The sequence below is a fragment of the Centroberyx gerrardi genome, chromosome 19, assembly GCF_048128805.1.
Source record: "Centroberyx gerrardi isolate f3 chromosome 19, fCenGer3.hap1.cur.20231027, whole genome shotgun sequence".
NCBI classification, from domain to species: Eukaryota; Metazoa; Chordata; class Actinopteri; order Beryciformes; family Berycidae; genus Centroberyx; species Centroberyx gerrardi.
The window spans coordinates 21762491-21780496 of record NC_136015.1 but is presented as its reverse complement, the minus strand read 5'-3'; the positions used below and the strand labels follow the sequence as shown (position 1 = coordinate 21780496).

The following is an 18006-nucleotide window of genomic DNA, read 5'->3' as shown; positions in this document are numbered from 1 at the left end:
AATATCCTATAACAATAAGGACTTTAAGTGAGTTTTTAAAGACATTATTTAAAGACTTTACGGTATTTTTTTTTTTAATTGTTTATCTCCTATGATATTCCTGTAATATTCCTATATGGTCTATAGTTTTGCTGTGATATTTGTATAGTAGGCTGTCCCTCTGAAATTAGTTATAGCATTTCTACAGTTGTTTTTCATTATGGTCAGTAGGCAATGAGTCAAATGTTTGTGCAAATAAAGTTTGTTCCTTTTCAATCACACAAAATTACGATAAATATTTAGGCTTGCTGAGATACTTTTACCTTTCACCACTTAAATGTACACACTGATGTTTATATAGACTGTTAGCCTGTTGCTTTTCCTTACATAAAGCTGCTATTCTTTCCATTCAGATTACATTTATAAACTAACTGAATAAATAAGCATTGAATTAATTAATTGAATGAATTAGGCATTTAAAATATTCATATGCAAATTATTATAATTAAATGCTTTATATGGAATTATTTAAATTATGCTAAGTTAATTTACAGCTTATTTAATATGCAAAAAAAAAATATTTATTTGCATTTTATTTAGCATTTATTTACCTTTTTTTTTAGTTACAACTATTGAGCATGTAACTTGTATGAACATGTTTCTCTAAATTGCAGTAAAATAATGCTGCAATTTTCAATTTGTGAAATTTCTACAAACAGAAAAAAAGAGAAAGATGGTGTCTGTCTGGCTCTCATTATCTGATACTGATGCACTTAGTAGCATTATTATTAGTGTGTGTGTGTGTGTGTGTGTGTGTGAGAGAGAGAGAGAGAGAGAGAGAGAGAGAGAGAGAGAGAGAATGAGTGAGATTATGAAACATGAATAACATTTTTGTGGAGTCCTGGTAAAAAGTCAATAAGTGAGCTATATGTAATGTGAGTCAGGGTTGAATGCCTTGCTCAGGGGCGGGCGGGCAGCAGCTGTCTCATTCTCTCTCCCCACACAGTTTAGGATTTGAACCAGCAACCCTCCGCTCACCGGTCAACTTCTCTGACCTGGAGGGCTTTAACAGGGTCTTATGTACTTCTGTGAATCTTCTATATCCCTTTCTGACACGTGTGTGTGTGTGTGTGTGTGTGTGTGTGTGTGTGTGTGTGTGTGTGTGTGTGTGTGTGTGTGTGTTTCCTGCAGATATCAGGATGTCCAAAGCAGCAGAGGAGGAGAAGCCTGGGGCTGACTATCCAGGGGACAGCTCAGGTACGCCCAGACACACACACACACACCCACAGACACACACACACACACACACACACACAGTCACATTCATGTTTACTTGTGTTCAACTAAATTTCACATATTTATTTCCTCATCACAATCCGATATCTTTGCATATTATCCCTTTCAAACGGTTGTGTTGAGTCATTTTAGTCATCACACTTGTGCAACTTTGATTCAGTCGCCCTTATCAGCACACACACACACAGACACACACACACACACACACACAGTCTAAGTGGCTCTCATGTCCTTTTGTGTTTCAGACTCTGACAGAAACAGCCCTGATGATCAGGTTGGTGTTCTTCCATTCATTTTAAACTATGACGCTAAACAACTGTACTATTCAATTTATTTTTTAACTTGTAACACTAGGAATATGATCAATATGGAGCTGTTTCGGTAAACTATGATTTTCATATTACAGTGATACAATTATAAATGATTAAGATGCAAGTGCGATATTAAAACATTCAAGACAGAAGCAATTTCTTAATTAAATCATCACATTAAAATGTTAGTTACTCTTCAGGTACCTTGGTGTTTGTTAGGTAATAAACGACACATCCTTCCCAAAAACGTGTTCCAAGAATACGAATTTATACGAACACAAAATTAGAAAAATGTGGCAGCTGCTCTGACAAACTGATGGCTGGGATGAAAGTAAAACGTATTATTGAATATTGTTGAAGTGTTTTTTTTACTAAAATCGATGTATAGAATCTTTGAGCAAAACCTTTCATATATAGTAAAAAATCCATCCATATACCTTATAGTGACACTTTTTTCGGTGTGATGTGGATCTCCATTTGGTCAATTTTTTTCCAGGCAACACTTGGCTTGAACATTGTCAATATGAGATGTACAGGCTTTACTGTTTTCTACTGTCTGCTGTTGATGTATGAAGCCAAACAACAAGCACAGCATTGCCCAGTGAGAGTGCCATGTAACTGTGATTCACCCAGAACGTGTCAACACAGATTAAAGTCATCGGCTGGTGTGGATTTGCATAATGAAGAGTGATGTGTGCGTGTGTGTGTGTGTGTGAGCTGTTTGATTTTATCATCCTCTCTCTGCTGCAGGTCCAGCCGATGAAAACCAGCCCCTTCAGCCTCTCTCCCGCCCCGGCTGGCAGCAAGGTGAGCGAGCCCCGACATGCAGCGTGTGTGTGTGTGTGTGTGTGTGTGTGTGTATGTGTGTGTGTGTGTGTGTGTGTTTCTGCGTGCACACTGTGCTGCATCTATTACAGTCCGGGTGTCCGCGTCGTTGGCTTGGGTGAAGCTCTTGCAAGCGGTGTCTAATATGCAAATCAGCATGTTTTCACCACGACGACATTCGCCACGCCCACTTTACTGGGAACTGAAGAGCCGGTTTGAGCAGCACAGGGGACAAAGAGAACACTCACCTCTCTGGAGAAAGTTTGATAGAGCTGTTTGAAGAAAGAAAGAAAGAAAGAAAGAAAGAAAGAAAGAAAAGAGAAAAACACAGCTGACTGCAGAGAGACAGAGTGATAGACGTAGAGTCCAGTCCAGCAGTGCAGCAGTGATGGACGGGTAATGACAGAGCAGTGGGGAGGTAACGACAGCTGAAGGTCAGAGGTCAGCAGCTTTGGAATGTTCCTGACACCATGGAAACGATGATGATGGACGCTTCGCTCCGGACCGATGACCAGTAAACACTTTTTTCTTCTTCTCACCTGCACAGTCTGATTTGTCTTCTGCTTCTGTGTTTTATTCTACCTAAATTAGAACCAGTAACTGCAAAATCGACCTGTTCTCTGGCCCTGAGTGACATTTTTATACCGCAAATGTTTTGCGAATACGGATCCTACGTACTTTTAGCACATTATCACTCTGCAGCATTCATAATGATGCGGCTGCTGAGACTTGGGATCTGCTGAATATGCATTGATCTCTCACTGTGTTTTGCTGAATATTGAGACGAAAGTATTCTGTTGAGATAATGCATTGCCCTGACCTGATTTGTGTGTGTGTGTGTGTGTGTGTGTGTGTGTGTGAGAGAGAGAGAGAGAGAGATTAGAGACTCTCTGCTGCCAATTCTTTGTCTCTTTGAACTTATTGCTGCTGTCTTGGCCAGGTCTCTCTCGCAAAAGAGATTTTAAACTTTACCTGGTTAAACAAGGGTAAAATAAATTATACCGTCTATATATTATACAGCATTAGCCTTTGCAGAACCTGCCTCCATCTTGCACCTATCCTATATCACTCCGATAAACCTTTCCAAACACTTCCTCCTGGAGGTGGAGCAGCAGTAGAGCGGCAATGCAGCAAGAATCTTAAAAAGTCCGATTTTTGTGAAGCAGCTCCCAGATCAGTGTGTGTGTGTTACTGTGGGAATGTGACTGAGGTGATTGTGGGTTAAAACGCGGACACCTGGTGAAGAAATCATGTGTTTGTGGTCTCCTTTAGGGAAAGAGTGAGGAAAGCTCTGAGATGACCCAAAGCACCGTTCCTCCTCCTCCTCCTCCTCCTCCTCCTCCCTCCCAGCAGCAGACCCAACACCACCACACACAGCTGATGCTGGCTGGCAGTCAGCTAGCAGGGGTGAGAGCACACACACACACACACACACACACACACAGAATCTACACGTGTACAATATCCTACGCATCGTGTTCGCACATACACGCACACACACACTCCTCACAATGTCTGGCAAGCAGTCAACGATCAGGAGTGAGCGAGTGCTGGCTTGACACCGGCATGCTGACCGTTTACTGCAGCCAATATGACTCAGCTCCTGCATTTCTTCCTCTGCTGGATGAGATGAGCTTGAAAGCATCGTCTTTGTAGGGCCACGATCTGTGTAGCTGTGTAAAAAAAAAGGTGTTTTTGAGAAAAGCACTTAGCTGACTTCTGATGGACCCATACCATACCCTGACCAGCATTTCTATATATAAGATTTTACATGAAAAGGGCTTTGGAAATATGGCAGCACCAGATATACACTTATACACTTCATAATGTACAGAACTTCAATCTGCCAAGCCAAGATTAGCACATTTTGGTCCAGATTTACTAAAACCTTTAGTGGCTACAAAAACCTTTGCAATGTTCCAAGTCAGCACTAAGACTTGTGATAGGTGCAAGACAATTTGCTTGGCCAATTGCTTGACCAATCAGGGGTTATGTCACTGGTTTTACACATGCTTGAAGTTTTTGCACCCATGAAAAGCTTTAGGAAGTAGGGATGCACCGGTGCCGATACTGGTATCGGTATCGGTGCCGATACCAGGCTAAAATGGAATATCGGTATCGGAGATTTTACCCAAGACTAAAATCTGATACCGAAAACCATGAGCAACATGTAAGAAATAAAAGCAAACTGTCTTGATTTTATGCATTTGTGGCACATAGAAGCCTGTATTTCTCAAACAGTGGGAAAAACAAGGATTTTATCTCAATAATTTTGTCCATTGACCCCAAACTAAGGAAGTAAGCCTGCACTGTTCAGTAAAAGTAATGGATCGGATCGGTACTCAGTATCGGCCGATACTTAAACTTTCATACTCGTAATCGGTATCGGCATTGAAAAAGTGGCATCGGTGCATCCCTATTAGGAAGTCAAGGAGTTGACACGTAGGGTGCGATCACACCTACCGTTTGCTTTCTTTCCTCTGAACCACAGTGGAAAAGTTTGCATTGTTTGCATTTTTGTATTTGGTGCACTTACATTCACACCGCCCGATTACAAGTGAACCAGGTCTTGTAAACAAAAGTCACATGACTCACAAGTAGCTTGTTCATTGGACAGAGTTTTGGTTAATCTGTCATCCTGCCAGGTTAGAGATTTTGGCAGCAGATGGGCGTCAAAACAAATCTGATTCCAGTTCCTGTAACTTGAGCTAAGTGTGATGGACTTGTCTGCACTCTTTGCTGTCATTTCCCTTCTCTGGTGTTCATACCAGTTAAAAACACATGAAGAAATAGCTGAATTTGAGCATCAGTTTGCCCTCAGCAACTGCTGTCTAACTGCTGTCTTTTCTTACCCATAAAACTAAAGGAGTAAACACTCCAGGGTTTAAAAGGAGTGCCGTTGTGATAAAAATACAAGCATGCACTGTCTGGCACACAGGAAAATGCACAGAGAATGTACAGTAGTTCAGCCGCTTAAAAGGACAAGCAATGACTTGAACAAACCGTAGTAAAATGACAGTATTTATAGTACAATGCAACACCGAAGCTAAACATTATTGTGTGAGTTACGTGGGTGGTTTTTCTTGCTTGTCTTGCTCTGTCATGCTTTTACTGCCTGCTGAAATACTCACCTACACCTAGCTGACACCGCTCTGTTCTCTCTCCTGACTAACACTTCTTTCTTTTGTGCTGTCTTTCATTCTTTCTACCTTCTGCTCTCTCCCTGGGTTGACTGTCCTTTTTCTTCTTTTGGCTCTGCCGCTTATTTCTTGCCTCCTCTTCCCCTTCGTTCCTTCTCCTTTTTCCTTTCCTTCTTTGTCTTCTTCTTCTGCCCTTAAATCCTTTTCATCTTCTTCCTTTTCCTTCTTATTCTTCTTGTTCTCCTGCTCCTCTCTTTTCCTAATCTCTAATCTCTCGTCCCCCCGCCCTCTTTATCCTCCTCCCTCCTCTTCTTCCTCCAACCCCTTCCTCCTCCTTTCTGCCCGTTTCCATCTTCATCTCCATTCCCACCGCTGTCCTCCTCTTTCTCCTCTCTCTCCCTTGCCTCCTCATTCTCTTTTCTCTCCTCCTTTACCTACTTCTCTTCTCCTCCTCCTCCTTTCTTCCTCTTCCTCCTCCCTTTCTCCATCTCTTCCACCCCTCCATCTCCTCCTCCTGTTCTTCCTCTACATCGCCTCCCATCTTCCTCCTCGTCCCCTCAATCTCCCCTTCCTTTACCTCCTCTACCTCCTCTACCTCTCCTTCCTCCTCCTCTTCCTCCTGCTCCTCCCCCCCCCCCAGCTCGCCGCTCTCCTCCCGGCCCAGCAGCAGTTGCTCCTGCAGCAGGCTCAGGCTCAGCTCCTGGCGGCGGCCGTCCAGCAGTCGAACGCCGCCCACGCCGCTCACGCCGCCCACGCCGCCGCGCAGCAACAAGCCAACCAGCAGCAGCAGCAGCAGCAGCAGCAGCAGAGCCAATCACAGTCCCAGCAGCAGCAGCAGCAACAGCCAACCAAACAGGAGCAACAGGTCCAAGCCCCGCCCCCTCCGCAGCTGGCCTTGTCGCAGCCAATCCAGCTCACCGCCCAGGTATGAGCAGCCAATCAGTTTGAGAGCTGCACTGAATGCTGTGTGCCTGTTTCCTGAATCACTTTTCTTTTCAGAAACGCATTCATTCAAACGCAGTCTTTTTTTTCTAACCCTATCTTCATATAACTTAGATCAGTTTAGCAGTACTTACTATGATGTATAATGTAAATTGACACCATAAAGATTGATGTCAGGTGGATAAACTTTTATCATGCAAATAAAAAGGTGAGTTTAGGTGGGTTTACCCTCCACTGCATCCCTGCTAAAGGTCCTTTGACCCTACCATTTTGGTGATTTTAATGTTTTTACTTGAAGGATGTTCCTCTCTGGGTTTATGACCCTTTATGACACTTCTCTTTTCATGAAACCTTTTCAAAACCCACTGCAAAATTTTAAAATTTTAATCTTTTTCTTGGTTGCTGACGTTGTTGAAGTTGACTTTGACGTTTAGTTGCGAGGTTGCCACCCAGCAGCAGCAGTAGCGATATGCCTCAGCCTCGTGTCTTGAAGTGTGTCTCTATAAGTCTGTGTATGTGTGTGTGTGTGTGTGTGTGTGTGTGTGTGTGTGTGTGTGTGTTGCAGGACATCCAGCAGCTGTTGCAGCTGCAGCAGCTGGTCCTGATGCCCGGTCACCCTCTCCAGTCTCCTGCCCAGTTCCTCCTGTCTCAGCCAGCACAGGCACAGCAGCCGCAGCAGGGTGAGGTCAACTTACACCACAGATAGCTCCGGTCCTCGCTTCTGATTGGCTGAGTCACGGGCGGAGACTTTGTAAAATGCCTGATAAACACATACAGTAACAGTTAATCTAAATATTACTGTGCTCACCCACAGTCATCACTCATACTGGTGCTTATATGTCACTTAGCAGCCACTTCATGTAGCGACTGTTCAAGAACTATATTGCTTGGCAGAAGATACACATTTGATTCATATTTATGGTTGATGCATTATGGTTAATATGTAATTATTTATGATTAAAATTAACTGATTTACTGAACATTTGCATGTGTTTTAATGACAATGGTTTGTTACTGTCATTTCATAAATGCAATAAGCCACTCTTTATTGCTTGAAGGTGCTGCGCATTACATTTATAGACATCATTTGGTCTATGCTCGATTAATTAATTTGTCGGTTGATTGATTGATTGATTGATTAATTGATTAATTGATTAATTATCTTCCTTTCCCAGGTTTGCTCTCGACACCAAATCTGATTCAGCTACCTCAGCAAAGCCCAGGGGGACTCCTGACCACCCCGCCCCGCCTGGGACTCCAAGCACAGGTAGGAAACCTGTGTGTGTGTGCGTGTGTGTGCGTGTGTGCGTGTGTGTGCATGCGTGTGTGTGTGAGGGAGAGAAGGTAGGTGTATATGAGTGAGGCAGACAGAGACGGACCTGGTGAGACTTCAGTACTAACACCTGCTGCAGGACGAGGGGGACTTGCCTCTACAAGCAAATCAAACAGATCTGTTTGAATCTGTGCTGGTTCATCGATCCTCTAACAGCACACAGTCAATCAGACTGACAACTCACCACTATCAGCCTTCCTCTAATAAAAACCACCTGCAGAATGCAAAACACGCCATTGTCTTTCAAGCCGAGCTCTGCTTTACCAGACAGATGTTGTAGAGCAGCAAGTCACTTACATTACATTAAGTTTTAGGCATTTAGCTGATATTCATTTCCACAGTGACTTATATCCAGAGTAGAGAAGAGTTCAGGGATCAGAGCCATAGTGGCCTGATGGCATTCCTTTGAGAGACGGGCTGGGAAAAGAAATAAAAATAAAAGCCAAGGAGGAGAACAGAAGGAAAATTTTGCCTGATAGTCTTGTATATTAGAACCTTTTTAGTAGCAGTCTGCTACTTGTGAGGTGGCTGAGCAGTAAGGCTGGGCGGTATGGACAAAATAATCACAGCATATAATTCACTTATTTAAATAGTATGACTATATATATATTTCTATATTTTTGACATCTCTGTAACAAAGTAGGTTTCACTCAAAATGCTCAGTTCTTACCTGATATCCATTCCTAATTCTTTACAATGGGGATTTTTTAAATTAGAAAATATATATGAAGGATTTTATTCCAAGATGCTGCATATACACTATGTCCCCATTTCTAGAAAAAGTTTTGAAATGAATTACACAATAGCTCAAAAATATAAATGAGTCCGTTCTAACCAATCTTAGTATTTGGTAGAAGAAGGTGTTGTTATAGATAATAACTTTTATATATAATAACTTGTTTTTTCATAATGAGTTTTACTTTCATGTCAGCTATGGGTATCAAATGGTGGTGTCAAATTTTATTTTGGAACGAAAGCATTTCTATATCGCTGATGGCAGTTTTGTAAAAAAAACAACAACAACGTATTGCCTTTGTGGGAATCCATACTGGTTTTAAATACCACCCAGCCCTTTTGTTATATTCTAAATTACTCTCTAAAACTCTAAATTACCTAAAATTCTTCCTTCAATATCTCAACCCTAGCCTAACCCAACACTGTTATCAGTTTGGAAAAAGAAAAGAATTGTGCAGCTGTTGGAAATGTCCATGATCTGCCCGGCGATGATTCCTTCACCTGTTCGGCAGCTGCTGAATTCAAAACACATGTCACAGCAGCTCTTCTTCATAACAGACAGGTTCCTGAATCCATTGGGCACCTTGGGCTTTGATAATATATTCACCACCGAGCCAAATAGCTCACCTTCTTTCCTCTACCTTCATCTTCACTAACGTCATGCATGAATGCATCCTCACACACCCAAGGGCCGTTATAGATCTTTCATTAGGCGGTGATGAAGTCATGTCAAACATGCTCTCGTTTTCTATGTATTTTATGCACAGAGACGGCTAATGTAAATGAGCTGTGTGGCAACAGATATCATGCATGTTGCCTCGCCAATTAGTCGATTCTCCCAAGGCACCCAGGGTCAAATTCCTGCTTTCACGTTATGTTTCATCTTGCTGTCTCTCTGTTCCTCTGAACTGACCGAGTGGAAAGCGAGGGTTAAATCGTATTTGCAAGTAATTCTTAGTGTTTGTTTTATCCTGCTTGGAGCACCAGATGGGTGGATACTCATGCATAATGCCTGTCAAATTAGTTGATTCTTTCACGGCACCCAAGGTCAAATTCATTGTTTTATGTATGTTTCCCAGCTGATCGCCTTATGTGTATTCATGGCACAGCGGCCTGGAAAAACCTTGAAAACCTTGAGTCCTTCATGCAAAGAACATGTCATGATGCCAGAACTAATAAATGTCAAAAACCCAAAGGCCTGAGTGCAGAAACTAACAGAGTAGTATGTATATGATGCAGTAAACCATCTATATGACCTAGTATAGGATGTATATGATGTGTATATATATGATGTAGTATGGTATATGACATGTATATGATGGCATGTAAAGCCCTTTGAGACATGACTGTGATAACGGGCGATAGAAATAAACTAGACTAGACTAAACATGTTTCTTTCAATTCCTGAAAAGTGGAGATGAAAAGTGGAGAGATAAATTATTTTTTTATTAATTTATGGCGAACACATGCTAAAAATACACTAAAAAAAAACATTAAAAGGCATATTCAGTAAGGCAGCCATGTGTGTCTTGTTCATTCACTCGGTTTCTTCTTGTCGTTCCAGAGGGAGAAGAGCAGTGAGGTGGCGGTCAGCAGCAGCGGCTCCATAGTGTCCAGCGGCGGCATCGGGGTCGTGTCGTCCGGCGGCGTGGCCTCGGCCTCCGGCAGCACCATGGCCTCCTCGCTGACCTCCGGCTTGACCCCCGGAGGCCACGGGGGTCACGGCGGTCACGGGGAGGAGCCCAGCGACCTGGAGGAGCTGGAGCAGTTCGCCCGCACCTTCAAACAGAGACGCATCAAGCTGGGGTTCACCCAGGTAAAACAGGGAGGAGAGACAGAGAGAGTGTGTGTGTGTGTGTGTGTGTGTGTGTGTGCGTGTGTGTGCGTGTGTGTGTGTGTGTTATGCCGCGACATTTCTTTTAACTGGCAGACAGACACTGGGCAGACAGGACAAGTTTGAAGTTGCTCATCCTCATACTTTTACATCCCACTCGATTCTTGAGAAATGGGGTGTGTGTGAGTGTGAAAAGATTTGTGTGTGTGTGTGTGTGTGGAGTCTGGTGCATGGGGGTATTAGGGTGTGTTGGTGATGGGAATGTGAAGGATGGTTGTGCGTATACAGCAGTGTGTGTGTGTGTTTTAAGGTTGTGTTTATGTTTGTCTGTATATTAATGTGTTAACCGATACATGAGTTTGTGTGTGTGTGTGTGTGTGTGTGTGTCTCCATGCTCCCCGCTGTGCCTCAGTCTCATTCTCTCTGTCTCCATCAGGGAGACGTCGGCATGGCGATGGGCAAACTGTACGGCAACGACTTCAGCCAGACCACCATCTCCCGCTTCGAGGCGCTCAACCTCAGCTTCAAGAACATGTGCAAGCTGAAGCCGCTGCTGGAGAAGTGGCTGAGTGACGCAGGTGAGCACCCACGCCTAGGCAGAGCGGGCGTCCTGCACCTGGGTGACCCGGGATGCCGAGCCTGAGATTTCCCTCAAAGGTTGAAAAAGCGACGTCAAGAAAACAAGTTTATTTTTTACTTAAAGGCAACTGTTTTCCTCCAAATGAATAGAAATTGTGCCAAGTTAAACTGAACATCATCCAAATGTTGTGTAACTTTTTCAAGCAGTCATTAATGATTGATGATTAATGATGATGACTGAGCTAAACATGAGAACAACTGACACACATAGATGACGGTTTGTTTTTCTGGCAACAATCTCAACAGAGGACTTCTCGGTTTCTCTTTCTTTAAAGAATTACAAGTGTGTTCATATGTTTAGGAGCCACATGCTGTTTCTGTACATCTGCAGTACAGACATTTACAAAACATTTTAGGTATTTAGCTGACGCAGAGCAGTTTAGAGGCTCATTCTGCTGCTGCACTCAACAATCTGTCAACGGTTATTGCAACAGTAGTATGAGCCTCAAGCGGTAATCCGTGAGATTCTTTTACTGTTAATTTTGGAGACATCTTTATTGCTAAGCGCTCGTTACCGTGGTGTTTCTGCACTGCACTTCCCACCAGAGATCACTTGAGCTTGAGTTTCTGTAGGTGGCGCTCTTTTCTCTCTCTTTGCTCAATTCAACAAACCCCTCTTAGTCTATAATCAACACATGCCTCACTGCCTTTCCTTCTCTGTCCATCTGTGTATCTATATCAGTTGGCCTGCATGTTGTTATGTCTCACGCTCTCTCTCTCTCTCTCTCTCTCTCTCTCTCTCTCTCCCAGAAACCATGGCGGTGGACAGCATGCTGCCCAGCCCCTCCTCCCTCTCCTCCCCCATGGTGGGCTTCGAGGGGCTGCCCGGCCGACGCAGGAAGAAACGCACCAGCATCGAGACCAACGTCCGCGTGGCCTTAGAGCGCAACTTCATCACGGTAGGACATCTGTCTACCATCTATCTGTCTGACATCTGTCTGTCTGACATCTGTCTGTCTACCATCTGTCTGTCTGACATCTGTCTGTCCAGCTAGCTCGCTAACTAACCAGCTAGCTAACTATCTTCATCTGTCAGTCTGCCCAGCAAGGTTTACAAGACATGCAGCTTCAATGTCAGCCTCAACAAGCACAACATTGTCACAATATGATATTATGGCATTCAAAGAAAATAATATTTAAACAGCTTTGGAAACTGTTTTGAATTGGTATCAGAAAGATATTTAGGTCCTGATTTCACAAAATGATGCAGGTAGCAGCTCTGGACGACTACAAATATCGTCTCAACTTTGGTGCTATATGTACACTGGTTTCAATGTCGGGGCAGTCCTATCAACATCTATTCAATGTCAGAATGTTTGCTGGGTGTCCATTAATTGCTTTTGTGTAAATCTATTCAATGTTTTTTGTTATCTAAACTTGATTTCCCTCCACCACCCCTATATCCCAAACCCAGGCTCAAATCTTCGATAACTTTCTATCTCACCATTTTCCCACCGGAGTCGTTCCTCGGAGATCGCGCACTATGTTCCCATGTTTATTCCTCCATCTAATGTGTTTTCTCCCTCAGAACCAGAAGCCTACCTCGGAGGAGATCCTGCTGATGGCCGAGCAGCTCAACATGGAGAAGGAGGTGATCCGCGTTTGGTTCTGCAACCGCCGGCAGAAAGAGAAACGCATCAACCCCTCCAGCAGCGCCACCCCTCCCCTGCCCAGCCAAACCTCGCCTGTTGTGACGCACAAAGCCCCCTGCTATAGCCCGCACATGGTACGGTCCACCAGCACCGCCTGCACCGCAGCCTGCAGATGATACGATCCACCTTGTAGCCCACATCTATCTATCTATCTATGAAAGCGTCGATGAAAGAATGAAATACGGCCAACATTGGCTGACATTAAAGAGTAATAACTTCTCTCTCATCACTTCTTGAAAGGCTCTTTTTCCATTTTTCTTGTGGATGTTTTGACATTCAAGAAGCTGATTTCTTCACTTCAACCCAGCTGATGGAAATGCACCTAATTCACATTTGATATTTTGCAACATTCAAAAACTATGTCTAAAATTTGCTTGACAGTTGGATGGAAATATAACTAGTGTCATTGTGCCCCTCTGATTCTCTCTCTCTCTCTCTCTCTCTCTCTCCCTCTCTCTCTCCCTCTCTCTCTCCCTCTCTCTCTCTCTCTCTCCCTCTCTCTCTCTCTCTCTCTCTCTCTCTCTCTCCCTCTCTCTCTCTCTCAGATATCCAGTCAGGGTCTGTCCCAGGTTACCACCAGCCTCAGCACAACAGGTTAGTTGTATATACTGTATGTCCTGTGTATAGTCAGGTCTGTAAATTATAGAAGGTTGGACCAGTGCTTTTAAAAAGTGTTGTTGGTACCCAAAGGTCAAATAAAGGAAGATTAAACTGGTCCTGACTATATTTCAGAGATGTAGATATCTATATATTTGCAGGTTAGTACTTAGAGGCCTAAAAATGGTAAATCTCATTACAGGCTTTCACGAGAATCATCATTTTGAAAACATGGGTCCTACGAGAAAAAGCCCGAAATAGAAAATGATCATAAAACAATGATGTTTTTCTTGACAACATGAAAGCACTCGGCCCCATCTTGAGTTGTTTACTTCCATGAATCGTGACTCATCCTCATGATTTATAGACCGCTACAGTATGAGGCTTCCCAAGCTTCACAGATATGACTGATGACCTGACAGGTTACAAACACAGCTGGAAATTTATTGGTCCATTGAGCCCGGGGCTAATATTTTCCAGCCCCAGCTAACACAAAATTGTCTCTCTATCCTGAAGATGAATGGAGTTCAAGGAGATTCTTTGACTCCACCTCTGATTGCTAATGACAAATTGTGTCAGCAAAGAAAATCTCTATGTATTTATTACTGCAGTGAAACCTCCACTGATAAAGCAACGTCAAATACATAAAGCGCAACCTTCTACATAACACCAACAGCATCTCTTCTTCTTGTCTTGCTCTCAGCCACCAGTCCGTCACCTTCAGCGTCCTGCCCTTTGACTCCTATCAGCTCGGCCGCAGTAGGCTCCGCCTCTTCTTCTGTGACCCCGCCCCCTCATAGCACAGCCAGCCCCGCCCCTCCCAGCCTCGGGGCCCACGGGCTCAACACTGGGTGAGTGTCCATGTGTAGTGGTAAATAAAAAAGTGGGCAGATCATCATAAGCTCAACTAGCTATAGACTCTGAAATCATGTGACATTTATGCTTTAAAACATCTGAAAAGGGTTTGGCTGCATTGGCCACTTCATAGATAGATGGAGGATATATGATACAGTTTTTTATTACAAAATTTTAATTTCCACAATGTGAAAAAGGCTCACCTACTATTCTAAAATGAATGAAAGCACAAAATATGAAACAAATTATGATTCTTTTTAAAGTATAGTGAGTCATTTGAGTTGAATGATTAAATTTTTACAGACCGGATCAGACTGGAGATTTTGAGCTTCAGGCATTTTGTAATATAACTCTACAGCTGCTTTTGTAAGAGTAAAATATTCTCCAGCATACTCAACACACTCTGTCCCTGGGAAAGGACTCTACCACCTGTACACACCTTAAACTCCATGTTCTCTAGTAGATATTTACTGGGGAATCCGTGTTATTTGGTCGTTGACGCTATGTCACACTACCCTGCTCCACCAGTTTGGCAGTAAATCCACAGGTTCCCACACGTCAAGACGCATGAAATATGTTTTGAGAAATATGTGCACAGGCAAGAGCATGCGGCCTCGACTTAGAGAACAACTGACAGGTGCAGAACAAAAATAAAAGAAGCTACTTTACTTTTTAAACAAAAAAAAAAAGAAATCATCATAACGTGAGACTGAATCCATCGGGCTTGTAGCACTGATTAACCTGCCTGCTCCTCTCTTTTTCTCCGCATGTGTGAATGTGTGTGTGTGTGGGTGTGTGTGTGTGTGTGTTTGGGGTCCATACACACATTTCAGGAACACAATGATGGGAGTAAGCACAGGGATCAACCAGGCCCTCATTGGCAGCAATCCCCTGGCTACCATGCAAGGTGTGTGTGTGTGTGTGTGTGTGTGTGTGTGTGTGTGTGTGTGTGTGTGTGTGTGTGTGTGTGTGTTCCCTGCAGCTCAGTAAGTCTTCATGAGTCTCCATTTCTAAAGACCAGTTGCCATTCCCATTTCACCCTTCTTCCATTCTGTCTGAAATGAATTTCCTGTGTGATGCCAGTCGCCACCAGCGAGCGCCGGCACTCCTCCTCCTCCTCCTCCTCCTCCTCCTCCTCCTCCTCCTCCTCCTCCTCCTCAGCACAAACTTTTGAATCGCTCAGTATGGTGAAAGATTCAATTTCATTCTCATACAATAGACTACCATTATCGCCGAGTGACAAGAGCCCCTTATGGCGAGGCTTAGGAGGCCGAGTCAGCTTACAGTAAACAGTTGAACAGGCTGGCCTCAGTATAAAATCCACACAATCCGCCGCTCTCAATATCGAGACCCGTTGGCTAAATAACTAGTTTCCCCTCTAAAATTCCCTTTTAAGAGAGATTACCTGCTGTCGAATCAATTAAGCATTACAAATAGGTTCGTCGAGCTCTGCTTTAAATCCGTCATTTGGCCCAATTTCCCTTTTACCGCCGATTCAGACCTTCCCTTCTCTCCCGCTCTGCTCGCCGTCGCTCCGGCCTGCGGGCCGCGGGGTGATGAGAAGGATACAGTCTGTTATGGAAACTGCCGGTCTGGCACTGCCGGCTCTGATGGAGTCAGGCTGGGGGGGGGGGGGGGGGGGGGAGCAGTGGGGCGGGGGGAGGCAGAATGAAGAGCGTGTGTGAAAGGATTTGAGGTGTGATTCCCTCTGGGGCCGCCCATGTTAAGAATGTATTCGCCGGTGTAATGGATAAAAGTGTCAAACCACGGCATGCGACACTGAAATTCAAAAGTCGGTTAAAGAGGAGTTCAGACAGATAGAGAGGGGTTATTCTGCTCAATATTGGCAGCTGTATTTTAAGATTAAGATAAAAAAAATTCAGGTATTCTCTTATTATCTCTTATTGCAATATAATTTAATGATTGGAGGATTGCATTTTCCTCCATCTTGAGTCTTAAAACTCACAAAACAGCTAGAAATATCCCTTTTGTAACTAATAAACATTGTTTTAATTCAAAAAGGGTGTGGCAGCTATTTACTTTTGATTATTTTTTAAACATTTTACATTAAATTACCTGATTTTAGTGCGCAAAAGGCAGACAGGCACCGGATGAGATAGAAATCCTTCTTTTTCACACTCAAACATCCCAGTCGATTCATTTCATCAACACGTGAAAGAGTGTGCAGATGTGTGTGTGTGTGTGTGTGTGTGTGTGTGTGGATGCTGCAAGCTCTAAACAACCTTCTCCATCCTCATCATCATGTTCTTTTCACTTTAAATTACTTCCGAATATGAATAGAAACTATGATTCACTTCCAAACGATAGAGCTTTCTCACTCATTTCTTTATACACTTTAAGAACTTTTTTTCATCGCGCCTTCATTCTCAACAGTTTATTTCTACACTGTATATAAGAGCCGTTTATGAGCAAATTGGTTTCAGTTGTCAAAATTAGAAGAATATCCACTTCAAGAAACCACTTCAAACACCCTTTCTTCATCATCTTCATCTCCACCAAGCCAAGACTTATTAATATTCCTCCTGATACTGACCGCACACTGACTGAATCTCCTTTCTTCCTGTCTTTTTTATCTTCTACCCTTCTCTTTTCTTCTTCTCCCTGCTTTTCTTCCCCTCTAATCCTCCTCTACCTCCTCTCCTTTTATCTCTTCCCTTTCACCCTCCCCACCCTTTGCTCCTCCCTTCCATCTCCTCTCCTCTCTCTGTATCCCTCTTTCCCCCCTTCACAAACCTCTCCCTCACATTTTTTTCCTTCTCTCTTCCCCCATCTACTTTGTTCCTACTCTCCTCTCTTTTTCTTCCATCCTCCTCTTTCCCCCTCTCTTCCTCCTGTCTTCTCTCTCTCTCTGTACGCTCTTTTTATCCTTCTTTCCCTTCCTTCCTTCTCCACTCCTTGATCTCGTTTTCCTCCTCTCCGCTTCGCTATTTATCCCTCGTCGCTTACTTCTTCTCCCTCTCTTTTACTTTCTCTCGTCTCTCTGCCCTTGTCTTCCCCCTCTCTTCCGTCTTCCTCCCTCACTCTCCCTTATCTTCTTGTCTTCCCTCTCCACCTTTGTCATCCTGTCTTCCCATCTTCCTCCTTCCTTCTCCTCTCTTCCCGTCTTCTTCTTTCCCCCTCCACCCTCGTCTTCCTTTCTTCCCTCTCCACCGTCTTCTTCCCCTCTATTCTCGTCTTCCCCTCTCCTCCCTCTCCACCTCCGTCTTCCTCTCTTCCCTCTCGTCCTCTCTTCCCTCCCTCCCTCCCTCTCTCTCCTCTCCAGCAGCCCTGGCAGCCAGCGGTGGCCAGCTGCCCATCTCCAGCCTTGAGGTCGGAGCGGGTCACATGCTGCTGGGCGGAGCCCCCCCCTCCCTCCGCCCCTCCCTCTTCCTCAACCGCCCCACGCTCCTCCCCATGGCGACGGGCTCCATGGCCGCGGCCTCCGCCCCCCCAATGGGATTGGTCGGCGCGCCGAGACCCGCCCTCTCCCGGTCCCCGCCGCCCGGCGCCGGCGACCTCATGAGCCCCACCTCCTGCCCCGAGGACTCCGCCTCTCCCTGCTCGAGCCCCGCCTCCTTCTGCTCCTTCAGCGAAGCCTCGCCGCCGCCCCTGGGAGGGACCATGGCCGAGTGACGCCCGACGGACAGCCAAAGCGTCCCATCAGAGGACGAGGAGGAGGAAAAAGGAGGAAGCGGAGCGTTCGAGGAGCTTTAAAAAAACAAACAAATTTACAACCTCGCCTTTCAACCAAAGCCATCTCTCTGTCTGATCCGTCTCTGCTTTCGTCTCTCTCTCTCCCCGCTGAAGTCTACTGAAGCCAAAAATATACACAGATGGATGAGGGGAGGAAGGAAAGAGAGCGAGGGAG

The 18006-nt window shown here is 44.4% G+C and overlaps 1 protein-coding gene across 1 annotated transcript in view; it reads left to right on the top strand.

The window, feature by feature from the left end:
- Positions 1–17771, top strand: part of pou2f2a (POU class 2 homeobox 2a) — a 67642-nt gene extending 49871 nt beyond the window's left edge. Inside the window, exons 2-16 of the mRNA XM_071916379.2 lie at positions 1171–1236; positions 1521–1549; positions 2337–2393; positions 3684–3818; positions 6192–6476; positions 7059–7173; positions 7669–7760; positions 10126–10377; positions 10832–10973; positions 11785–11933; positions 12563–12760; positions 13232–13280; positions 13987–14134; positions 14972–15045; positions 17425–17771. Of these exons, the coding sequence (XP_071772480.2) occupies positions 1171–1236; positions 1521–1549; positions 2337–2393; positions 3684–3818; positions 6192–6476; positions 7059–7173; positions 7669–7760; positions 10126–10377; positions 10832–10973; positions 11785–11933; positions 12563–12760; positions 13232–13280; positions 13987–14134; positions 14972–15045; positions 17425–17771 (2138 nt within the window). The remainder of the gene's footprint in view (positions 1–1170; positions 1237–1520; positions 1550–2336; positions 2394–3683; positions 3819–6191; positions 6477–7058; positions 7174–7668; positions 7761–10125; positions 10378–10831; positions 10974–11784; positions 11934–12562; positions 12761–13231; positions 13281–13986; positions 14135–14971; positions 15046–17424) is intronic.
- Positions 17772–18006: the final 235 nt, after the last annotated feature.